Genomic DNA, 26,824 nt, shown 5'->3' with positions numbered 1-26,824 from the left:
AATATCTCTTTAGTGGTGAAATGATAGGATCTAGTGACAAATGTTTGTTATTTTTATGATGATTTCTTGCATAATAAAATGTCATTATTAAGTAAAATTTCAAATTTTGCCACCAATCACTTTTTTTTCATTTTTTTTTTTTTTGTTTATGAAATAGGAGATTTGGAGATCATAACAATTAGTGATAGGCTTATGCCTACACACTACATACCTTATGACAAAAAGTTTTTTGTCATGACATACTAATCATGATGATTATTATTTTTTTACTACTAATACTTTCATGACAAAATTTAGTATTTGTTGTAGTAACTTATTCTATGAGTCATCATCTAAGCGATCCATCTATTGGGCTTAGGAACAACATTATAGTACCCTAATAGAAAATTGTGTTTTTTTTTTTTTATCCATTTCCAGACATGTTTTGAGTGTATGTGAAATGAGATGTACATGACATTATTAATTTCAAGAAAACTCGGCGTGCTCTCTTATAATAATAAAAATACTATTAAATGCTTATAAACAATAGATCCAATTAGTTTAACTCAAATGAGGCATAAATAATTGTAGAACTTGTTGATGAAGGGTTCTTTTATGAATAAAAGTTGACTCAAAAAGAAAGTTTCAAGCCTTGAGTGAGAAATTAAGCTTTGATTAGGAGAAGAATAGGAAGGAGTAAGCAACATTGGTGCCAAAGTTGAGACAAAGTACCAAGGAGAACTTAAGAAGAGATTCTAGAAAGTAGGCTTAAGATCAATAAGGAGGCTAAGATCCAAAGTAATTGAAGTCTTATTTTCTTGTTATCAATTTTATTATTCTTGGTGAGCCTTTAGGCTCTTTATATAGAGGTCCAATGTTGAACCCTATCCGTTTGTCAAACCTAACTAATAGGAGCCTCCATGGACCTTTAAAAATCACCTCTTATACTAATCACATTCCCATGCTTGTGGTGACATGACAATAGATGTTGACGGGCCCTCAATGTTGACATACTCTTTTCCTCTCAATTCTATTAGATGGGTTTAATGCATGCACAACTCATCTCACCTTGACAAACTTCTAACTCAAACCATCAAGCAAGACTCTTTTAACTTTCCATAAAAAAATTTAATAGTGAGAGGGTCAAACCTATTATTGAGATGTAACAAGTCTATGTTAAATCCCTCTATTATTGGTTTTAACTCTAGCTAACATAACAACATCAAGTGCTAAGTCTTAAATAAAACAACTTCAAGGGAGTATGAGAAGTAGAAAGACATCTTTAAGGTAGTGTAAGGACAAAACAAAGAGGCATGGAGTAAGACAAGCTAGGAGAAATACCATGGGAAAAGAATAGATTAAAACCACCTCTACGAAAGATAAGAGTTGTCATGACATCATCCCTATGAGGAAGTCATGTGAATACCATCTTGTGAAAGAGGTTAGGTTGATGTCACACCACCTTGATAAGGTGGGTCAAGTTGATGCCACTATTACATTAGGAGTTACGTGTATTGAAACTATAATAGGTTGTTTCACTTCTCCATGCATAAGGAAGATGAGTAGTACATGTTAAAATAATAATTCTAAAAGCATAACATAATATAACAAATGAGATTTAAGTTTCCACTATTCTATCTTTACTTGCTTTGAGCATTCAAACCTACATCACTTACATTGAACAGTCCTGCATGTGGCACCTGCTGAAACCAATACACTAAAGCTTGGACCCCAAATCAGAAAAATGCTCTGTGTGCTTTCTGCTTTGGGTGGCTAATTATTTTCAACATGTAACTAATTTAAAGCTGCTTCAATAACTAGTTCAAGACACAACCAAACAAATATAAAAAGCCAAATAGTAAAAGAAAGAAAGCTATGAAATAATACTGCAGTTCTCAGTTGACCCACTTGATTCTTTCTGCTACAATCTCAAAATTTGAGTAAAAAATACAATGTTCCTTATTGTGTGACAAAATAATAGCACATGAATCAGATGTTACACTACAACCTACACTGGTATGGTTTTCTGTGCCCTTTTGAATTCTTTGTGTTCTATAATCAAATCATGAGAAGGAAAATAGTAAAAAATACAATGCAGAAGGCTATGAATAAAGAATGTCTAACTTTGCTACTTCACTAATTTGACACTGATTCCTTTTGAAATTCTACAACAGCATTTGCCCCACTAACTCGACTATTTTACTCGATTTGATATTGATTCCTTTTGAAATTCAAGAACAGTATTTACTGGGGCACGTGTTTTAAGAATCATTTCTTCATACTCACTCTCAGGATTCGACAAAGCAACAATAGCCCCTCCTCCACCTACCGAAGCTTCACCCTCATGTATGACAATCGTTCTTATCACAATGTTGAGATCAAATGTCTGGTTGTATGAGAAAAACCCAATGGAGCCAGAGTAGATACCTCTAGAACTAGTTTCAATAGAATCAAGAAGTTCCATTGATCTTAACTTCGGGGCACCTGTCATTGATCCACCCGGGAAGGCTGCTCTGACACAATCGACTGGGCTCATCTTGGATTGCTTTTTTCCTCGAATGGTACTCACCATGGTATGAACAGTTGCATATGATTCCACATCCATAAGACAAGGAACATGAATAGATCCAGGTTCACAGACACGACCAAGGTCATTTCTTAGAAGATCAACAATCATCAGATTTTCAGCCTGATCTTTTTCACTGTTGAGGAAGAGAGAGTTAGTTTATGGCAGGCAACATATTAGGCTTTAAAAATTATTATTTTTGGACTCAAAAACATTGTCTTCATTAGATATTTGTATAGAAAATCTCCTAATCAGAATAACAAAATTGAAATACATATTCCACCAGCACAGGTGAATCATTAACCAATAACATTTGTAAGCATGTATAAAAACCAGAGGACTAAATTGTCAAGAATGTAAACAGGGATTTGCATAAAGATTAAAAGCTGAGTATACTACCAATAAATAAGCACCGTAACTTAAGAAACTCAGCTAAGAGAAGCAAAGAAATTAATTGATGATCATCAAAATGAGTGGTCACTACCAATGCTGCAACATTGGCTACATGGTTTAAAAGAACAGCGAAAAGGAAGAATTAACTTTCTGATAAGACACTGTTGGTGGTTTACCACTCTTTTCCACAAAACACTAATCTACTTTAAAGAAAAGTGTGAGAGTAGAGACAAGAATTCATATTCACCTCATTATCAACCAGGCATTCTATGTTCATCACATCATAGACCTCAAAGATAAGCAGCAACTGATAGTGTATTGCAAGAGAGCATTATAAGAAAAATTGCTTCTATTTCATGTAACTAAATAGCAATTTCAAGAACTGATTTATTTTTCAGGGAAATACAACCAAACGCAATTATAGTTTTTATTTGGCTGAAATAAGAGCCGGTCCATATTGTTGGCCGTGTTGCATAGCAGTGCCATCTTTTCAGTTTCAATGCTGTCTATGGCTGACACTGCAAGACAGTATTTTGGCCTTTTTAAATATGAATGTAATAAGCTAGAGAGAGAACGCTAATTTCTTTTACATCATTCTCTTTCTCTCCTCTTTTCTCTCTTGAATTTCAAAATAGAAAACATAGAAACTGACAATTTCAACTTGTATTACCTGTATTGTAGTTGCAATTTGAGGTGTTCATCTTCCTCTTTCGTCAAACCACGAGCAATAGTACCCTTGATGGGCTTTGCTTCTAAAATACCATTTCCATCCAGCTGTAGAAACCTCTCTGGTGAAGAACAGCAGATGCACAGGTTTTCCTTCGAAAAATTAAGCCAGGCTGCATATGGTGCTGGATTTTTTTCTCTAAGGTTAAGATAAAGTCCCAAGTAATCTATTTGCCCAATTCTCTTTCTCATTTGAGTTGTAAGACACAATTCATAACTTTCTCCATCTTTAATTAACTTAAGACACTTCTCAACATCTTTCATATACTGTTCTCTAGATTTCTCAGCAAAAAAACCTGCTTTAGATGGGGAATGCGTCACAGGCTGTGGACTCTCCACCTTGAATTTTTTTGCAGCAGAAGCTTTTAAACCTAGAAGTTTTTGCTCTGTATCATCCAACCACTGTGTTGTAGCAGTCTGTCCTTCATGTAAGGACATAATATATACATCATCATAATGATGATCAATGACTATAACATTATCTGCAAAGAAGAAGCAAGCATCTGGTGTGCTTGATTTGTGATGGTTCGATGCCATGCCACATTCCACTTTAAGGTTGTACCTGCATTACAGGAGGGTTCATATTAGCTATTACAAAACATGCTGAAATCCATACAAAGAATGACATGAAAATTAGAAACCATACAAATGCAAACAGTTACAAAACAACAGAAATTCTCATCTGATGCTAGATTTCAACTTCTATTTTGAAGTATGATTGACAAATTCTGGATTAGGTTCAGAAATGAAGCTACCAAAGCCAACTCAAAGTCACTTAAGTAACCATATAAATCTGAGGTTCCAACAGCACCCTGACTCCAAGCAGAGCTCCAATAGAAACAGAAGCCTCTTTGTTCCCAACTATTCTGAAAAGGTCCAGAAATCTATCCTTTTGGAGCAATATCTCCACATCAACTTTCTTATCAGAATCTCACTCAAACGCCATCCCCAACAGAGCATCAAATGAATTCTGAGAAGGCCCAGCCACTCCCTCCAGATGCTTGTGAAACATCTTCTATGTTAAGGGCATGATGCAGGTAAAACCTAGGGTGGTTGTCTATAATTAAACAAAGTGGCCTACAGCTCCACTCTTTTAGGATGTAAGGAAAGAATGATGAATAAAAATAATGGCAAGGAGAAAAAGAAATAGAAGTGAGAAAAAGAAAGGTGAGAAAGAAAAGATGAGAAACATTTAAATCTCACTAAGGTCTTTTAGGAATCTCGCCTAGAAGAAAACATTGCAAAGTATGCCATCAAAAGAAAAATAACATTGCTCATCATTAATCTAATTTTATAGCAATTAACCTCATTTATAGACTTCAAAAAATCCTAAGACTCAATAGATAGTAATTTGTTAGGACTTTTATTTCTATCCTCAAAATCCTAAACCCTTTAAATGATGGAATTAAAAAGAAAATATAAACTTTACTTTCAGAATTAGAAACCTAAAACTTTATTTATTTATTTATTTATTTTAAATGTAGTAAAAGTTTCTAATAAAAAAGTTTCGAAAATTATTAAAATGATGCAAATGGAAACTCTTAAAAAACAAACTTTTTAGAAAATAGAAAGTTTAAAAATACAAGTTAAAACAGAAATTTCCAATAAAAGAACTTCCCAAATTCCTTTCTTCCTTTCCTTGAACTCTTTGAAAATTCATGCCTATAGGCCACTTATAGAGAGATGAGACAAATCATTAGGAGTGCATCTTGGGCTAGTTAGTCAATCAATCCAAAATTTAGACAGGTTTGGGCAATCATTTTCAATATTCAGGTTGAGCTTGGGTTAGGTTTTTTCAACCTAAACTCAATTTGGGTTTGACTCAAGCCAAGGTTCAAACAACCTAAGACTAACCCAAACTCGATTTAATGTTTTGTTACACTTGTATAGGCTTTTTGTACATTTTGTATAACCCCTTGTATTGAGGAGGTTTACTTAGTTCTTTTTTATCAGGTCTATATTTCATGAGGAGGATTTCTCATCCTTCTCATGTTGTATTTATTCTTAATTAATACATATGTTTGTTTATGATCAAAATATAAATACATATATATATGAGATGTCATTAGACTCATTGAGATGAGATGATATTGAAATCATTGCTCCTAATGAAGATTTCGATGATGCCAGTTCATCGAAGTAAGTCATAGCATCAATTCGTTACAACCAAAGTTCCTTTTGATTCCATCAATGAAGTTGTTCATTTTCTCTATTGAAAACCTAATGAATCACTTACAAAGTTCAAAACTCAATGATGTGAATCCTAGTCTCAAGTCTAGGGTTTTAGTTTTTATCTTTTAGATTGTAAAATTTTATTATGGATAAAAAGTACATGAGAAGGATGAGGAGTCCTCCCCACAATCATAAAAAACATTTTCAAATATGTCAAAACTCTTCTACTATACATGGAAACCTAAACAACATGGTTTAGTCCACATAAGAATTACACAGACACCATCTCAAACCTAGAATAAGTTCCTTGCATTGTCATCCAAACTTTTTTTCTCTCCACATCGAATGCTAGTTGAGACAAATAACATTGAGAGGAATGTCTTTAAAAGTGTTGGTACAAGAGGCCTAAAATGAAGAATATAAGTGAAGTAAATCCCACAACATTTCTATCATCCTCCACTTATTATCAAAGATTCTAGTATTTATCTCTCACCACACAATCCAAAGCAAAGACAAGTGATTTGTTAAAAGGTCTTTGCCTCTAATGGAGTTCCCTAAACCCTTGTATGAAATGATCATGCAGAACCCAATCCATCCTAGTTTGATTGAATAGCCTATTCCATAGCCCTAAGCTTGACTAAACCCAAGCCTAAGGTTCTTATGGAGCTTCCAAGATGATTCATGGGGTGATTTCAACACTTTCTTCTTCCTCATAATGGATGAATCTATTATTTTCTTCCGTTGTAGAGGAAATTTGAGAAAAATTCACAGCGATTTCATATTTTTTATTGGTGAATCTTAATGAAAAATATGAGATTCAAGTTAAGATAATTTCACTAAATTGGGCAAGTCAACCAAGTTGAATCAACAGCTCTACTGAGTCAACAGAGTCAGGCCGATTCTGTGCCATGTCTGTGGATAAAAGTATTCGATATCGGACTCCTCATGGAAGCTGCTGAGTCATACTACAGACCCTGTAAGTGGCTCTTGCTTCAAAAGGATTTGATTTCTATACAATGTCCTTTCCATTTTAGTTTCCCCTTTTATTTTTAGTTTCTTGTGCACTTATGTAGTCCTTCATTCAGCATTCCATTTGTCTATCCCTTTTTGCTCTTTGCATATCGAATTGACATTCATTTCTTTAACTTGGAATTTATCCTTTGTTGATTTATTATGCAAGATTAACCTAATGCATCTTGCATCACAAATTTACAACAAATTGGGAACTATTGGTTAAGAACACTACAGTATTCTCTTCAAAGGAAAAAATAAGGATTCTCAACAAGGATTCCATTTCCACAAGCGTATTGGAGAAAAAAAATACAGATAGCTTTTTTCCAACTAAAAAAATAAATGTTCATGAGATAATAATACTGAAAGAAAGAAAACAAAAGATGATAATCATGGGAAACCTAATAGTACCTCAAGAAGTGATAAAAGTGAGAAACACTTCACTGAATGATTGTACAAGTTTATGAGACCCTGGTTAGGTGGGCTAGTATGAGGTAGAAAGCAATCAAAGTCAAGGATAGCCAATAAACTACAGGTAGAGATTAAGTGACATTTTGAATGTCATGCATTACTGTATGATGTTGTTTTTCCACAGGATAGAACAATGAAATTGGATTCATGCCATAAATTCTAATAGTTGAGATAAAGAATCGGGGGTAATGAAAAGTTCATTCACAAATTGCACTTTTGAATAAACTTAAACACATACCCAATGTACCCAACATATCCACCATGAAAGTTGAATGGTAGTCCTTCATAGTCCTTTTCCTCGTAACGTAATGATAAGAGCTCCTAATACACAGATCAAGAAACAAGAAATACTTAATAAAATCAGTTCTATGCATAGAATCAGGCAAAATTTTAATTCAGAATAAACAGAAAATAAGAGTATGTATGAGCAATAAGAGTTTTGGATCACTAAAAAGAAGAGCACTTTCCATGGAAAAATATTTGAATAAGCACAACAATATATAAAAATACAAGTTAAAATTGCCTAGAAAAAGGGGGATAAGGACAAGAAAGAAAAATATCACAACCAGTCTTCTCCTAAGAGAGTTTTTCTATCATTCCCACCTAAGGAACTGTATATTCATCCAGATACAGTGAAATACTGAAAATTATTGGTAAATAGATATACTAAGAAAGAGAAATGTATGGGAAAAATGGTGAAAACCTTTGGCAACCACACGAATTAAAGCAAGAGAGATCTACCATACTTGATTTGACTGCTTTCAAACAGAAAATTTTGCAAATTGAAGGGGAGAACATATGCAAGTGGATGATGATAACAATCATTCTCTCAATCTTTCCATAAAATCTGAACATAGGAAAAGATCAAAACCTTCCACATCTAACATCCTCTCCTATTCCAAATTTCAGAACTCTAAGATTAGAGAAGATTGACCACAAATTTAAGCATTATCCTTTACATGCTGAATTTGAGAAGGAATCAGCTCCACTACAGAATAAAGAATGAAGATGGATGAATGGGAAGTGGTCCATGGTTTCTGGTTGGATACAAAGGTACATCTATTTGACATCTCCCATTTACAAGCATCAGATCACAGATAGTGGAAGCTGTATCTAGGGCCACAAACTAATAGGGAAGGGGAAAGCATTTTTACATGAAGCTGTTGCTTCCAAACAAGCTCATTAAGGGGCAGACTATTACCAAAAGCAGCTGAAAATCCGTTAAATTATCTCAGAGAAAGCCTGCAAAACATTAAAAAAACCAATCTCATTCGTTTTCTCATGGGTGTCTCATATGTTAGCCATAAAAACTTCACAACAAATGCTCATAAGATTCCACTTCCCCAATCTTAGAGGTCAGGCTTAAGAGAGATTCCACATGGATAGGCATGGGAAGGAATGATATGACCTGCACTTGGTCATATCCAAAATAAGGACAAGATTTCTCAAGAATATGCTATTACTCTTGAGCTAGTACAACACAATGGCAATAGGCACCACCATGCCTTATGGCACAGCGTTTGTTAGTAGAAAAATGAATTAAGGTTATATGTGGATGTTGAGATGAATGTATTAGTGAAAAACTCAAGCAGGACTAATAAATGAGATGATTACCAAAATAAATTGATATTGTTTGCACATCTACAAAAGCAGTGACTGCACAACTAATATGTTTCACCAAGGTGTATACTGAAGGCACTTTCAACAGAAGGTATAGGCAAAAGGTAGATATGGTTTGAAAAAGTGAAAGAAGACTAGATAACTTAGTCAAGCCGGATGATATGAACTTTGATATAGTACAAAAAAAGGTTTTGTAAGGAAAAAATAAACTTAGAGGTGCAAGTTAATGTAAAAGGGTATCCCATGCATGGAAAAGTTGCATGTGAGTCACAATTTATTTCTTAATGCACACTGGTTGCTGTTCAGAAAAAGAGGAATAAAGCACAGTAGAATAGATCAAATATGAATTAAATTTTTATTTGACAATATCATATGCAGATGCTTGTGTTTAAGTATGAATAGAACATACAATTATCACAATAATATTCATCAAATATACCTTGTTCAAAAAATCTAAGAAACCATCTTCCAAAAATATGCTTCTGATACGGCCTTGACCATCTTCAATCAACAGGTTACCTCCCCTTCTAAAAGTCATATCAGTAAAAATGAAGGAAGCAAATGTATCATTTTCAAAGGAGAAACTAATATGCTTGATAGATGCATCAGAACTTAAAGATTGTTCTCCAATTTAAGAATAAGGATAACCACATAATCTGGTAAAAGATATTAGAAGAAAACACAGTTGTGCCCACCATGGAATAGAACTTCAAATCTTAAAGAAAAAAACAAATATCAAATATCTGGCAAAAACTGAGTAGATTGATAAGTCCAAACCTTTCATGTGACAACTTAAACGTAACCTGCTTCCAGAGAGATCCACCTTTACCTCCCATGAATGAAAAGCGTGCCCTCTAGACATAGATAAAAGCTGTCTTAAAGAAAGGAATTTCCACCATCAAGACAAAACTAGAATGAACTTCACCAAAACCATGGTAACAAGACTCCAATGGTGTCTAAGTTACAAATAAAAATAATGCAACAGCATAAAAAACTTATCCATTCCTAGCTAGGGAATTTACAGTCATATAGCTGTAACCATCCCATCATAAAGCTTCCTACAATTTTCGCACACAAACTTCAATTTTCCACAGGAACTTACCATCTATTGAGTTCTTTTGAATAAAATATCAACCCTACATAACAAAAAAATGCCACATGCTCAATGTGTGTAGCTGCAAACGAGGGGTATCTATTTATGAGGGAGTCACTGTGTTATCAGCTACTATAAGAGAGGGAGGTTGAACACGGCATCTAAAAGATTTCCAATCTAAAATAGTGAAATATAACACAGGTCAAACATTTGAACTTTCAAATTTTACATTAAAATATCATTGAAAGTATGCAAAAGGGAAGCCAGAGAAAGGCACATATCTTACCATGTCTATCAAAAGTCAAATTCTAATTCAAAGTTTTAGGTTTCAAACAAAATCAAAAGTATTTTCAAAATCTAGAAAAGAAAAATATAAAACCTACTTGCCAAATTTTCCAGAGATTTATCTGCTTACTCCCCCAAAAGAGATCCCTCAACAACTAAAATTTCAAGTTTCTGGCTGAACTTGTAAAGTTACATGTATGAGCATGTGAAACCCAATACAAAACTTGTGAGAGCATATGAGACCTACAACAAAACTTTTGAGATAGAAAGGCTCAATTTTTTTATCTTGAGAAGGAAATTGTGGTCAATAAAACTTTGAAATCCAGTCAAAAGAAGAATGTGTTGCAAATTGCGGCAGTTATTTGTAAGCAAACATCTCAAAGTAATTATCCTTATAAAAAGGGGGAAAACAGAAGAACATTCAACAACAATAAACCTTTTCTGTGGAGGAACTGTCCAGCCAAAAGGTGTTTTCAGCCTTGTGATCTCCAAAGAGTTTGCAAAATATATTTCTCGCTCCACCAACTTCACTAGCCAAGTGATTGAATTTCCTCCATTTCAATTTCAGAAATGTAAAACCACTGCTTGGAACTGAAAGATTTAGCAAATTCAACATGCCAAAAGACTTTCTGGCATCTACATCATTTACTAATTGCTTACGTTTGGGAATCCCTCTGAATGGTAGACCTGCATGACGTGCCTGCACATATGCTAAATAAACTGTATGGCTTGAAAGAAATAACAGGAATGCATACACATTTCCAAATGCAAACGAAAATAATGAAAGCTATACACCATCCTACAGTGTAAGCTAAAGAGCACTGTCCAGCAATGCCATGCAGGACAATAACCAGTCTATCCATTAATAATTTCAATTAGGAGGCTCAGAGGATAGCCCCGACTTTTAATTATAATCAATTTCACCTTTCTCTCACTAACCACTGATGATCTTGACCTCAGCCAATAATCCTGGGTCATCTCTCTGAAGTTCTTGAATATTTGCCTTCCAAAACTGGTCCCAATGCTCTCAGGATGAAACTGAAGGCAAAAATAAAAGGTGACAGACTAGCAATCCAATAAATATAGCTGAGACAATTACAAACACAACAAAAATTTAACACACCTGCAAACCATAATGAGGCCTGGTAGAGTGCATGATACCCATGAGGACTCTACTGTTTCCCATGCGTTCAGTATGCCTGGACGGCCAAGAAGTTCCATTCTTTAATTTTGATGAGAAAGAATCGAAGGAGGATTTTTGCCCTTTCTGACTCTCATAAGCCTCAAGAACAATATCAGACTTCTGGGTCTCAAGATAAGAAAGTAAGTCGCTAGAAGATGTCCATGCAATAGGAATAAGTTCATTTGGAAGTGATTTAGCATCTACAACAAGGGAATGATACCGAACCACCTGAAACAAACAATGACAAATCAAAATTAAGGGGGAAGCCATATTTATCATATTGGTCCATAGGAAATGAAGCATGTAATTGCCAAGGAACAAGGTAATTGCCAAGGAACAAGGTTATTGCCAAGGAACAAGGTTAATATCATCAGACTATCCTCCAATTTTTTACAAACACAGTTCAAATTTGAAGAACAATTGTAACTTTAATTCTAGCAAAACAGTTAGAATGCAGGGTAGTGATTTTTCTCACTTTTCTAATATTTCCCCACAAAATCTTGCAACATATCAAGAGTTGTTTTATATGATTTAGCTTTGATGGCACTTTTTGGTCATTGCCCTTTCCAGGATGTAATTTCAGAATAATTGCAAAACAACAGCAACTGAACATCCTGCTTAATGCATGCAATATTAGCAATACAACAATAAAAGAAATGAAAAATTGAGCAGAGTCACTATGCAAGAATTTACAATGGAAGGGCAACCTTTAACAACAAGAAGATTAAAGAAAATTCTTGAACTAATAATGAAAACAAAAACTTAAATATTGATTGATAGTACTTCTTATTTATAAACTTACTATTGTCCTCGATAAGTTCTTATATTTTGAAGGTGTTATATGATAACCTCATTATCAATGCCATTAATATGTTTTTCTAGATATATAAAACCAAGCACTGATTCATCCATTGATCTCCCACTCAATTTTGTTGTTAATTTTAAAAATCTAATAATTTCATTAAGAAAATGAAGAAAATTTTTGTTATACAGAAGGATAAAAAGAAAAGTAGGTGATAAAAAAAAGTGTAGCAAGATTTAAATAAAAATAGGAACATTCATTGTTCCTAAGACGTTGTGCAAAACAGGGCAAAGGGCAATTTGTGTGGAAGTTGATGTGTTGTGTTGTGCTACAGCTTCTTTTTTTTTCTCCTCCTATTTTCTTTTTTCCCTACCATGAAGTCGCCTGAGTGTTTTTCTTTACTTAAAAGATGCAAAACCGGATCCAAGTGGGATCTTTGTTCTAGCATTTTGCTTTTCAAACAATCAAAGGTTAAGCACAGTTTTTCTCTTTATACAACACCAAAAAAATAAACAAAAAAGACAACGCTAAACTTAATCTAGTGGTAAGAGATAACCTAACACCTTAATGGCACAGGTTCAAGTCCCATAAATTTATGGTACAAGTTTTTTTTATCACTCCCAAAAATGCTCCTTCAATGACTGGTTCACAAACCAAAATATAGTTTTTAATGATATACTAATGAACTTGCCAGGAAAAATAAAATCCACTACAAGGTGATTAATGAATTTAAACTCTTATTTTTATGAAAATAGACTGACCTTGAATCCAGAATTCTTGCCAGAAGGAATGTTGTGAAACAGCCTGCACCCATTATGCTCAATCTCACTGTGATGAGAAAGGAAAAGGTTAGCAGGAGTAAAATCAATAGGTAAGCAAATGAGTCAAATTGAGCCAAGGCAACTAGTGTGGCATTTGAGTCCAGCTTGCCTGAATTTAGCATTGTTCAAGCTCAAACTAATCTCTATTCAAACTCAGCATGACCTTGTTTTTAGTAGCTTGGCTCCACTCACGAGCTTGCTAAGTTAAGTTTGTTAGGATACATGATATACATTGCAGGCCCAAATCCTAAAAGTTTTTACTTTTAAAAAACCTGATTGTCTAACATAGTATCAAAGTCTTCTTCAGCTGAAAGTCATGTGTTTAAACCTCACCGCATATTTATTTCTCCAATTTATTAAGCCCAAAAGAGGCTGTTTGTAGTTATTTGCCTATAGGCCTATGTGCCAATATGGGCCACCTGTGAGGGAGGGTGTTAGAGTGCATGATATGCACTTTGGACCATAATGTATCATGTACTCTAACACCCTTCCTCACGTTAGGTTTGTAAGATTATCATGTACTCTAACACCCTTCTTCATGTTAAGTTTGTAGGATTTGGGCCCAAAATGCATATCATGCATTCTAACACCCTCCCTCATGTGTGACCTCATACCGACACATGAAAAGACACACAAACTCACAGGCAAACAACCACAATCAGCCTCTTTCGAGCTTACTAATAAATTAGGAAAATAAACACACATTAAGGTTCAAACACATGACCTCCCACCAAACAAGGTTCTAACACCATGTATCTCACAACCAATTTTCCTAAAAGTTTAAGTTTGTAGAATTTGGGCATGCAATGTATATAATGCACTCTAACAAAGTTCACTTCTATGGAAATGTGTAGTGATTTGAATACAAAACCCATGATGAAGTAGAATCTATTATCAACACATCCCTTATTTGCTGTTGCTGGAGACTTCAAAAGCTTGCCAAGTTCATTAAGAATTATCATTTTAAAGACCTTGGGCCTGGAGATTTACATTCCAACCGGTCACAGCCTGGGTCTTTCCAATTTTTAAAGTGTGAAAAATCTTAAAACTTCAAATACAAGTTCAGGAATTCAAAATGACTTAAAAAAAACCTATATTATGATCATACAAAGAGTTCACTAGCCCATATGACCCAAGCTTGGTGCTGCTTAATGAAAGCCCAAGAGGAAATCTCAAGCTTGGCTCATCTAGTAAATACTTTCTTTTGTGTGAAACCAAGCTACTAATGACCAGATCTGCTCATTTGCAGACCTAAGAACTAAGTGCAAAAGAGAAGACAAAAACTGACAAAAAAACAGAAGTACAACCATATCCTAGCTTATCCATATTCAACCAAAAAAATGACATGACTCATTTCAACCAAACATTGACCAATGTGTCAATTCAAGTGTCTACAAACAAATTGCGTCTCATGCTAAAATGGGAAAACTAGTTCTCTAAATTGTCAATAAGAACAAAAAGAACCAAAAGGCAACCTAGCAATTAAATATCACCATACCTCAAGCGTCCATGAATTGGTTCAGATGCATGGACAACTCGAGCGCCATGCACATATCCCAAAGCCTGTCAAATCACAAATAATTCAGCTCAACTCTTTTTTACAAGAATGCAAAAGAAAGAAGTCAGCAGAAACATTAGCACTTGACATAAACATACAATGGAAAGATTAGCCTCATGCTCTCTTTTAAAAATAGCAAAAGCTAATTTGATAAGCAACAAAACATATATGTGAGAATTCAAAAAATAATAATATGTGAGTTGAAATAACTATAATAAAAGTGAACTGCTCTTATGAATCCCTAAGTGAACTGGAGTCTGGCCATCAATGAAAAATGTGGGGTGGAGGAGGGAGGATGGCAATCCCATGAAATGAGAGATGGTTATGGGGTCAGGCTTTGAAAATTCATCAGGAAGGATTGAAACAACTTTTATAGTAGATCTTCATTCATGGTAGGTAATAGAAGGAGGGTGAAGTTTTGGAAGGATAAGTGGTATGGGAATGAACTGTTGTATGTTTTCTTCCCTTCTTTATTATATGCCTTTGCCATTTCAAAAGAGCCTACGTTGCGGATTTATGGGATCATACCAGAGAGAGGAGTATTTAGAACCCTTGTTTCTCTAAACCTTTAAATGATTGAGAATTAGACAGATTTATTTTCAAGGCGACATGAAGTGGCAATAGATAGTGAGGGGGAAGACAAGGTGGTGTGGATGAACTTAAGAAAAACAAAAAGTTCTCAATTATGTCTCTTTACGTCACCTTGGATCCAAGGGAATCGATTTCCTTTCTAACAAACATTATTTGGAATTCTTAGGTGCCTTCTAAAGTTCGTTTTTTCATTTGGGAGGCTAGGTAGGGAAAGGTCTTAACGCTAGACCAACTTCAAAAGAGAGGGTGGCTGTTGGTCAATAGATATTTTATTTGTGAAGTTAAAAAAGAATCCGTAGATCACATCCTTCTCCTTTGTCCTAAGGTAAGGGTTCTTTAGCAATTGCTTTTTGCATTATGTGGTATTCAATGGGTGCAAGTTGCTACCATTAAAGAGACTCTTGGGGTGGCATGATTCCTTTATGAGTAAAAGACGTAAGAAGGTTTGAAGAGGAGCTCCATTGTGCATCTTCTAGACTATATGGAAATAAGGAATTGGAGGTGATTTGATAATGAAGAGATTTAGATCAAGCTTTAAAAAACACCTTTCTTAGATATTTGTCTTCATGGGCAGAGATGTACATGGATATAGGTTCTATCTTTATTTGATTTTGTTAAGTGGTTCTTGTATATATTACCGTCCTTTTGGCACTTTTTAATATACAGGCATTATTTGCTTATCAAAAATAAATAAATAAATATAAAAGAGTTCAAGATTGGTCAATTTCCACACAATCAAAAAATAATCAATGTGAAAATGTTTAGTTTCCAAATTGCTTTTTAGGGAAGTCAATTTAAATAAATGAGTTGCAAATTATTTTCAAAAAAACAATAATAATAATTCTTAAATTGGTTTCTCAAGAAGATTCAAAAAGTTACTATTTTATGAAAACTTATGGCTTGTTTGGGAACGTTATCAAAAACAATTTTCAGAAAATAGTTTTTGAGAACAGTTTTCAAAGACAGTTATTTGATGTTTGATAGAGCAAAGTATGTTTGGGAACTTAAAATGTTTCAACTTGATTTATGTGTTTCCAAATATTTCTTAAAAATAATTTTTATCCATATTTCTTCATTTTCAATCATTCTTCATATTTATATAATCGTTCTTTAAAACAGCCTCCAGAAAATAAGTGAAAACAATTTTAAAACAACATGCAAAAAAAAAGTGAAAACAATTAAAATATATTCTCAAAAAACACTATTTTCATAAGAATCATAACAAATTCTTTAAAAAACCTGTTTTTTGTCAAAAAATAAACAAATGTGTTTTTGAGCCTAAAAAACAATTTTTTATTCTTAAGAATAGAAAATTGTTTTTAAAAATGGTTCCCAAATAGGCTGTAATATTTTTTCTTTTTTCATTTTGTTAGGGTGACAACATTTAAAATTTTTTATTTTGTGGAAAATTTTGACTTTCAACATTTCTATTTTAAATTAAAAGATTTTGTGGAATAAGATAGTTTTGAAACACACTATTCCTAGAAGTTGCTTAAGGAATTAATTTTATGATTTTGTGGAAACTTTATTCAAAATAAAAACTAATATTTTCAGATATATTTCTTACTTAGAGCTTACACTTCAAAATCTAATACTTTTAGACCCCTTTTCTTGTTTTCCTTTTTTTTTTTTATCAATAACAAATGTTTATTTATATGAATTAAAAGTACAATTGAAGGATCACGACTCCTTCCCAAAATGTACAAACGTTGATCAAAAGAAGAGGAGAAACCTTCGCCAACATACAGGAACCATATATCATTTAATTACCACTCAAGAGTTAATCCATACCCTAACACAATGGACCCTAAGCAATGTCCGTCCCTTTGTTATTTTAACCTTTTGGACTAGATAACATTGCCCAATCAAGTTGAATAACATTGAGGAGAGTGCCCTTGAAAGCTTTAGTAGGGGAAGCCCAAAAAGGGGAATAGAAATAAATTAGGTCTCATATAGCCTTTGACATCCTCTACTTATTCTCAAAAATCTTGCATTTCTTTCCTATCACACTATCCAAATTAGCGTGAGACAAGCACTTTGTCATAGAACTTTGTCTCTAATAAAGCCCCCCAACCCTCTAAAAGAAATAGGCATCTCATTACTTATACTTCTAAGGGAAACTCACCCTAGCTTGGTTAATCTGAATAGTCTATGTCATTACCACAAAGTCATCAAACAATATAAAAGAAATGATCAATAGATTTTCCACTACCCATGCACATGGTGCAACAATCTGGGCCAAGGGCTTTGAAAGGTCTTCTCACATAGAGCAAATCATTGCTATTAACCTTCTTATTGACCACTAACTAGGCAAAAGCTTTAAATTTTGACGGGCTTTAGATTTCCATATGATTTTTGTTGGAGAATTATAAAAAATAAAAAAATAAAAAATACTGGATTTGATTGCTTGGATGGGGCTAAGAAGAAATATTTCACTTTGAACAAGCCTAAAGCAATATAGATCAAATTCTCATGTTTGGAAATTATGATGTAAAGATCGCACTAGCAAGAGATGATATGAGTCTTTCAAGATCCTCTATTTCAAGACCAGTGAGGTTTCCATGAAAATGAAAGTTCCAAGAAAAAGAGGAAGAAAACCAAGAATAGATGAAGTAGAAGCATTTCTAATTGTGACAACTCTAAACAGATTTCGAAATTGAGAAGAGGTTGATCTTCCCATCGCAAGTCTTTTCAAAAACAAATTTTTTGCCCCATTTTCCACTTTAACAAGGTATGATTGGAAAATTCCTAGAAAACCTGAGCAATGGCTTTCCAAGAACAACGATGCAACAACCTAGCTAGAATGTTGGCATCCTAACTATTGGGCGTGTCCCATAGGTACTCAATCTGACAATGCCAAAGAGCAGTTCTTTCTTTAGAAAACCTTCAAAGCCACTTCCCTATTAAGGTTCCTTACAGAAATACTCTTGAAACTCGAACCACCTTCCACCTTAGGTTTACACACTTAAGAGATTTTTAACCCCTTTTCACTTCAAGGCTAGTGTTCCTCTCAAAAATACTCCTAAACTCAAATCACCTTCCTCCTTAGGTTTACACACTTACATGATTTTGAACCCCTTTTTTTTCTTAAAAAGGAGTTTTCAAAGTAAGACTTAGAGGGATGGGTTTCATACACAATAATCAGCACTAAAAAGTGGGAAAATAAGTAAGTTCACTGAGTCCCACTTGTGTGGCACATTTAATAACCATAGTAGGCTACCACTTAAGTCTGAATTCTTCTTAAAACCAGTTCATCTATTAATTAATCAGGTTTTGATAGGCCTATTTCAGAACAAAATAATGATTTCCAAGAGTATAATTTTTAGATTGCATTTTTTCCTTCAAAAACTTTTAAGTAACCAATCCTTGTAATGAGCTTAATAGATAAATAATCTTTTGCTTCTTCCTTCGGTTAGAAATCTAATATTTTTAAAAAATTTAGTAACTAGATTTAGGTTTTTTATTTATTTGGTTGCTAATTACTTCAATTCCTTTAATATATCAATCTATTATATCAAATTAATTGTTGGACTACTGATTTTCCTAAAAGCTTAGATTTGTAAGATTTGGGTCTAGAATGGGTATTATGTTCTTCAAACAGGCTTGTCGACAAACAAATTACAAACAACCTCTTTTAGGCCTACACATGGCCTCAATAAATTGGGGAAAGAAATGTGGTGAAGTTCAAACACATGACCTCCTGTTAAACGAGGCTCTAAGACCATGTTGGACTACCAATTTTCATAAAAACTTAAGCTTATAAGATTTGGACTTATAATGTATATCATGCTCCCCAACATTAGTCATCATCATCATATGAGACTTTGATACCATGTTAAACTATTAATTTTCATAAAAGTTTAAGCTTGTAAGATTTGGACTTACAATGTATATCATGCTCTCTGACATTAATAATCATCACAATAATATGTCATGTAAATTATTAATAAAATACATTCTAATCACAAACTTCAATCAAATATTCATATAGCAAAAGTTCTAATTTTTATATTTTATATGTAATGCAAAAATTGAGAACATTTTATCAAAATTGAAAGAACTTATTAAGAATGGCTTTTTGCCTCTTCATCATGGTGAAAAGAGCAAGGCAAGAGATCTAAAGCATGATTTTTACTCAAGATAAATCCAATATTCCCAAGGCTCCCCTCTAGACTACTAAATTGAGTTTCTCATTTACCAAGAAGGCCCTTTTAGCTCAAAGGGCAAGTTTTCCTTTTCAGGATTGGGGCTTAGGTCTGAATGCAAAGGTGGAACTTGTGAGGGTTTTGAAAGGAGGGCTTTTCAATGAGCCTCAGTGTGCAGGAGAAGGGCCATTGAGGATGATTTAGGAAGTTTCTTTATCAACACTAGACGTTTAGCTCTCAAATCTTACTTCATGCCAAGGACCAATAAGACATTATTATTATTGTTGCTGTTGTTTACGTCTTACTACTAGTAATATTCCATTGGGACGTTTCCAAGCTGTTTTGTTTGTTGAATAATTTATGTAATTAGAGATAAGCCCAGTTTTAATAGCTGATTGAGCAGGTCATAAGGCTGAGTTCCTTTCTTCATTGTCTCTCTTACAGCCCAAATGTTATACTTCTGGATCTCATATCTATGAGGTTAGCTTCATGAATTTCATATACAGGTATGGAAAAATAAAAATAAAAAAATAAAAAAAAGTGAAAAATAAAGAAAAAGGATAGATCGTAGATCAACAGCTATAACTTAAGGCAAACATACCAGAGCATGCTAGACCGGATCTACAAAAGACATCTGAATAGATACATGAAAATGTGTCTATGCCTGTGTCTACGTATGTTTGCATGTGGGAGCTATGAATTGGATGAGAAATACAAAGTTCATCAACAGCTTTCAAACATACGTGAAGTACCTGGTGTCCAAGACAAACACCCAAAATAGGGATATCCCTGCACTCAAGCAGTAGCTGAAGGCATATTCCTGTAAGATTGAAATTGTTCAAGTGTAATTGTTAATGCAACAACTAAGCGTAATTCCACATTGCTAATGCATTTATTCCTTGATTTAATTGCAGCCAATTTTGAATCAATCCCCCACCTATCTTCGACCAACTTCAATTGTAATTATCAGTGCAATAAATAAGCATTACTCTAGAATATGATAATTGCATTGTTATCACCTACGGCATTGACTCACAAACCTCTAAAAACCCATGAAGGTCAGGTATAGGAAGTGCATAATTCTGAAGGTTTAGCCGAGATTTTCCCACCAACAGTATGTTTTTCTTGGCTCAGGAAATCACACAATTAATGCATTGTTTGGATTCTACAACAATCAAATTGTAATATGAACCACTTGAGAAGTGAAAATCATATTGGTATCAGCTTCCTCTATCAGTTCCAGGCCGTGAGGACATTCTAAGCATGATTTATTGGGTGGTGGCCAGACAAAGCCATGACTTCACAAAATGTGGGTATAACTGTCATAAACTGTAATTACAGAATATAGTTTATATGAATCTTTTGACTCCGAAAGAAAAAGAAAAATTGGATATGATACAGTTTATTTATCTTTCTAACCTATATCTGCCGAGCATGCTGGAGAACCAGGTCCAGGAGATATAACAATATTATCAAAGGCATTTTCTTCGTATAAATAATGGCAAACTTCTTTCCATCCCAAATCATCATTGTGGACCACAACTGGAGGCACTGGCACAGCGAAAAAGCAAAAAGGAATACCATCAAAACATAGTTATCACCAAAAAGATAAACTTCTAACTCGCCCAATAGAATGTCACTAATAATTTCCATGGAATTTAAGATTATGAATCAAAGTTGAACAATTCATTTAATTTGAAACAAAAATTAAGTAGTGTGACTGAATAAAAAACATAGAAAAACTATAATAATCAAGATAGATGCATAAGATTGTGAACATCAACCTAAATCTGGTTAATAATGATCAAATAAAACTATGGTAAACCATAAGTATGACCATTTCCATTCTACCAACTTTTTTTGTCAGATCATCAGCTCAACTTACAAATCCTTAATCCCAATGGTCATATGAACCATGTTTTTCTACTCAACTCTTTCTGCATCCATATCTTTTGTTAACTCTAAGGCAATAATGCTTCAAAATTGTCCAACATTTTTCATTAATGCCTATAAGCAGAACTTCAATATAATTGTTTTAGGAAGCATATGGGATATTTATAATTTGTTAGAATAATTTAATTTCTATGTTTTGAAGGAAAATTTTTATGTAAAAGGTCCAGATCTCAGTTAAATAGACTTAAACGTATGTTACCAAGATGTTTGAGGGATGCACACAACTACTAAACTTATCACATAAACCAAAGAGGAGGAATGGAAAAATCACAGACAACCCAAGTTGCAAAGATAGGTCATGCATTGCAGGATCAAGAACAATCAAAGCAAGCAAAAGGTGTTGGAAAACAAAAAAGCAATGGCATGAGGGGAAGAGGAGAGAGAACTTACATCCATTAATGATGGATAACTCTTGGTAAATATTGTATGTATAACTATCATAGTTGTCAATCAACAATGTCCTCACAAATTCCAATTTCTGACCTGCATCTTCTAGCTGTTTCTTTCCTGTATGCAAACCTTCTAAGTGTCCAGGCATTAAATGGCTAGAAATGAACAGCCTTTTGGCATGACAATTAGATACTTTAACATTATTTTTCTTGACCTTTAGTATATGTTTGGATATGACTGCATTCAGGTTTGTACATTGTAAACCCTCAAAAGAGGGAAACATGAGCTCAGAAGATGATGAGCATGAAGTAAATTTCATTTTTGTCTTGAACTGGGAATGACAAATTTGTCTGAGAAACCTCTACAACCTCCACACCTTCTGCAAAATAACAAGATGCAGCAGTCAGGTACACCATGAGGGTTCCATGCGGATCAGTTTGAATAAATTATTCTGTTTAGAAGTTGAGACTATTTTTTTAATGTGCAGCAACCAGACCTGAGATATTAACTATTTGGAATTGGAACATGAATCTTTAACATCCATCCAGCTTTATCTAGGGCTATGTTTTCTACTAAATCAATGAATAGCACATCTTTTCTTATTACCTCAAAACATGTTCTTTCCTATCTTCCTCCTCTCATCCATTGAGCACTTTCAACTTAAAATAAATCACTCCTCTTTACCAACACATTAATTTGCTAGTCCCCATTGTACATCTTCCAACCATCGTTTCAAGGCTCCCTCCTTTTGTTCTCAATTGATGAAATTTTTTGCTTCCCAAAAAAACATTTCTTTCATAATCATTAATTTTTTCTTTTACTATTCACTCATCTTAGGTTTTTATAATGCTTTACCAATCCCTTAAAGCAAGGAGGTCTTATTGCTATCATAATTTGATGGGTCCTCCATGAACCCACAAAACCCAGAAGCATTTGTCTATTCATACACAAAACAAATAATGACTATTTTAGGATTGTAAAAATAGTCATACACATCAACACATATATATTGAAAGGAAAAAAACCAAGACGAGTGACCACAAACACATCAAAACACAGAACTATATTTACATACATAAAAGACAATATATTGGAGTAACAACAGATTCTAAAAGTTCAGCAATGGTTTCTTATCTGACCGAACATAACTTCATCTCAATGGATCCAGACAAACAAATCCTGCAACTGGGTGCTAACCAAAACTCCTATAAAATTCCTTTCCAAAGAAAGCAGCAAAAACAGGAACACTTACAGTTCAAATATTACAAAGAAATCCCAAATAAGAATTAGGAAGAAAATATGCAGATCTTGGAAACAGAGATGGAAGAAAAAAGAAATAAAAGAAAAAAAAAATGAAAGAAAGGTTGGTGGAGCACACCAAACGTAATACAGCTAACTCAGTTATTGTGAGCTTTTTGTAATTTTCTTGGTTGTGAATTCCAGCAACTAAGTGTATTTTTTGTAGAATACTGTATTTTCAGGCAAGATTATTTTTTCTAGGTAAGGAAGTGAATAGCTGACACAATACACTCTAGACCGTATAAATTTCTTGTGGTTTTCCCGAAATCACAAATTTTGAAATTTCCACATAAATCAAACCCATGATCAACATTATATTTCATTTCCCATAGCAAACGCAAATTATCAGTTTGGTTGCCGATAACATGCTGGACAATTAATGAATTTGAATCACAGGGCTTTGAATTAAACGAAGTTGCCAGCTCAATCGAACCTAACTTAACTCGGTTAATGTGAACCAAACAACATCGGACCTATACATTAAAAAAGAAAAGAAAAACAAGCATTCCTTCGGAAAAATCGAATATAAGGAACACCCATAGCAAACCCAGATTATCAGTTTGGTTGCCGAGAAAATGCTGGAAAACCAAGAAAAAAAAAACAAAAACTAAAAAATAAAACTTTGTATCACAGGGGTTTGAATCAAATCAAGCCGCTCGCTCGACCAAATATAATACAACTAGCTTAGTTTGGGTAATTTTCTCCTCGTTTTCGCGGAAACCAAACAACACCAAACCTAGAAATTAGCATTTCAGCATAAATTTTACAATTTCAATCAAATAGAAAGAAACAAAGGCGCAAGGGTTGAGAAACTCTAACCCTAGCTGATTCAGCTCAATTCTGAAGAGATTGAAAGGCCTTTGGTGGTTGCGTTGTGAAGAAAATAAGCCTACCAGACACCCACCCCTAGTATTAGGAAAAAAAAATCATATAAATAAAATAAATAATTAATTAATAATTATTTCTCAAAATTTTAAAAAAGTATGCTATATTAATTTTATTCAAAGAAAATTTTTAAGAATTAAAAATGTTTTTGAAATTTTTTTTCATAATTATTAAATGCAATAAAGCTTAATAATATATCTATTGAAAAAAAATTAATTAGGAAATAAATATTTATTTATTAAACCCATCACAATTATAAAAAAATTAAAATTATCAAAAGTATATAACTTTCTGTAAAATAAAATAAAAATAGTAATATCTATATATAATTATTTTTTTTTAAATGAAAACATATTAGAGATACGGAATTAAGGAATAAGTTTTAAAAAAATGAAGATTATTATATTCTTAAAATTTATAATGAAATTAAAAAAAAATAGAGATAAAAATATTAAATAATAATTAAAAAATTATATTCTTCGACATTCCATATAAATGAGGAATGATGAGGATAACAATTTAAATTTTTAACGTTCATATCTATTATAGTTAAATAATTAAAAATAAATAAACTCAATATTACCTATATTCAATGTAAATGTAAAAAGTCAAATAATAAAGCAATTAATTAAAAATCAATTGAATATCATTACTTTGAAATTTCATGAAATATTTTCTTTTATTTTAAATTAATTAAAGACACAAAAATAACAAATTAAAAAAACATGTAAAAATCTATTCAAATAACTAACCCTCCGACTCTTCAATTTATATTAATTGAATTGTCCAAGTATCATAAGTGAGTTTAAGAAATCTCTAAATCCGTGACAAGATGCAATAATAAGATGAAAGAAGGTTAGAAACTTAAACCGATAATATAAAGTTTTTTAAGATATCAACATGAAAGTTATTTGATAAATTTCAAATTAATGATAATTAAGTGTGTTTAGTTAAAATATTAAAAATAAATAAATAAATATTAAAATTCATGATTATTAAAAGATATAAAATATATGTGAAATTATATATAAATCAAAATTTTCCAATAAAAAAACACATGTGCATATCACATATTTACAAAAGAAAATTTGCTAAGAAAAAAAAGTGTTCTAATTTGAAGGGTGGGAGTGGGATAGGGCGGTTACCACTTGTGCAGTTGTGCTCTGCATTTGGGTTCCTCTTAGAATATGGTCCAGATTCATTGACAACTGACTAAGCGACAAGTGTCAAGCCCCCAGGATTCTATGTACCATATCCCCAATTATGGTACAAAATGGATATTCCACTTCATCACTTAATTTGTGATAGGCTTTCTTTCTTGTTAGGGCTTTGAAAACCGTTATTAAAAACGGTTGAATTGAAACTTTGTTGATAAATTTTGAACTACAACAATTTTTTCAAAATTTGTTAAGAAAATGTACCAAAAAATTACTACACCCATTTCTTAGTATTTTTTTAATATATTATTTTTAATAAAACTATGATTTCAAATTCTAAAAAACTAATAATTCAAATATTAATAAAATAATTTTATTAAATTAAAGAAACAAAGTATTAGTTTAATTAGGACTTGTTGCAAACTCAAGGTTTGAAAATGAAGTTTAACATAATAAGCAAGATCATCCTACAATGAGCACTTGACTACCCAAAATTGAATCTGTGAGTCAAAACTTGGTTCCAAGTTGGGATTTCTTCCCATAGGCAAGGAATTCTAAATTGGGATATCTTGCCAAGTTTTCTCTTTGCCTATAATTACTCAAGGCATGATATGGGGATTATTTTGAAGAACCAAAGCAGGCTTCGATTGAGGATTTCTATCATATGTTCTTTAATTTATCACTAATTCATGTAGTAAGGATTTCTAGTTCTAATATATAATAAAACAACCTATGATATTTCATGAGATTGAGATAACATGTTCCCTTAGGTGATCCAAAAGACATGTGATTATGAAACTTATGATCATAATAATTCCTTAAATGGAATTTAACATATGTTCTTTATTAACTAAATTATGTCAGTTGATCACATAATAAGATGATTTATAATTCAAGGATTGAAAAGGTAATCTTGATAAATTGATAATACTATCTTATTAAATTATGAAGATTAGTTTATAGAGAGTTTGCATATAATGAATAGTAAGTTATGAAACCGAACTTTGGCTCGTTGTAATTTCATAGGATACTAAAGTGTGGTTAACTTTTTTTAATGGAGTGTTGACTCAACTTCAAGATTGGATTATGAGAGTCAATATTTTCTTATGGGTCCACTCAAGCTCTTAGTTTATGGTGACACTTTTTATTTAAGGGATTTGGGTTTTTGATTCATAAGTATGTATAAAGAGGGTTTTGGTAAAAATGTAAGGTTGCATTAAACTTTATGAATCGTCTTTTTGGACTGATAATTAATTAATTAGGATCCAATAGAGTTAATTAATTAATTAGAACCCAAGTGGGTTGGATTAGGGGGCCCAAGTCCAACTTGGGTTCAAGTCACTTAAGCCCATAAGGAATCTTATATAAACCCCTTTAGGGGTTTGGGGTTTAGTTTTTGGTCTATCATCTCCCAAAGAGCCTCTAAAAAGAAACCCTAACTACCCTCAAGAGAGAGAGAGAGAGAGAGAGAGAGAGAGAGAAGCCCTTCATTATCTTCTACCTAGACCATATATCTTTTCAAGATAGTTCAATTTATCTTCATTTAACACACTAATTTTAGGTTTTTGTGATTCATAAGTAACAATAACTTTGATGCAATTATTTAATAAAAACTAATACTTTTTACATCAATTTTCAATAATGGATGCATTATCATCAAAATCACTACTACTATCACTACAATTATCCTAATCAAGACCAATTGATGCAATAAAGGCAAGGTA

The 26,824-nt window shown here is 33.0% G+C and overlaps 1 protein-coding gene across 4 annotated transcripts; it reads right to left on the bottom strand.

Moving 5' to 3' along the window:
• Positions 1-1,838: 1,838 nt before the first annotated feature.
• On the bottom strand, positions 1,839-23,965 carry LOC100258193 (aminodeoxychorismate synthase, chloroplastic). Of its 4 annotated transcripts, XM_059741541.1 has the most exons (15): positions 23,878-23,965; positions 21,974-22,138; positions 21,760-21,876; positions 20,836-20,967; positions 20,160-20,236; positions 14,621-14,685; positions 13,063-13,129; positions 11,440-11,727; positions 11,241-11,354; positions 10,753-11,016; positions 9,716-9,792; positions 9,378-9,465; positions 7,557-7,639; positions 3,609-4,226; positions 1,839-2,681 (listed from the first exon to the last, which is right to left on the bottom strand). In XM_059741541.1, exons 2-15 carry the CDS (start codon positions 22,014-22,016, stop codon positions 2,174-2,176), a joined length of 2,541 nt encoding a protein of 846 aa, XP_059597524.1. In that variant the 5' UTR covers positions 22,017-22,138; positions 23,878-23,965; the 3' UTR covers positions 1,839-2,173. The 4 variants fall into 4 exon arrangements, with proteins under 4 accessions (XP_059597524.1, XP_010658413.1, XP_019079996.1 ...); XM_010660111.3 differs by having other exon boundaries at positions 20,169-20,236; positions 21,760-22,138; positions 23,878-23,964; XM_019224451.1 differs by having other exon boundaries at positions 21,760-22,138; positions 23,878-23,962.
• Positions 23,966-26,824: the final 2,859 nt, after the last annotated feature.

The sequence above is a fragment of the Vitis vinifera genome, chromosome 13 (assembly GCF_030704535.1).
Source record: "Vitis vinifera cultivar Pinot Noir 40024 chromosome 13, ASM3070453v1".
NCBI lineage: Eukaryota > Viridiplantae > Streptophyta > Magnoliopsida > Vitales > Vitaceae > Vitis > Vitis vinifera.
Note: the sequence above shows the minus strand (reverse complement) of the source record. Positions and strands in the feature narration are given on the sequence as shown.

Coding starts and splice junctions, on each gene's coding strand:
- LOC100258193 (XM_019224451.1), bottom strand. CDS start 22,078: ATGAAATTTACTTCATGCTCATCATCTTCTGAGCTCATGTTTCCCTCT. Junction 14,686..20,159: donor TTGGACACCAGGTACTTCAC/GTATGTTTGAAA, acceptor GTGATTTGACAG/GCTTTGGGATATGTGCATGG. Junction 11,355..11,439: donor GGCCTCATTATGGTTTGCAG/GTGTGTTAAATT, acceptor TTTTGCCTTCAG/TTTCATCCTGAGAGCATTGG.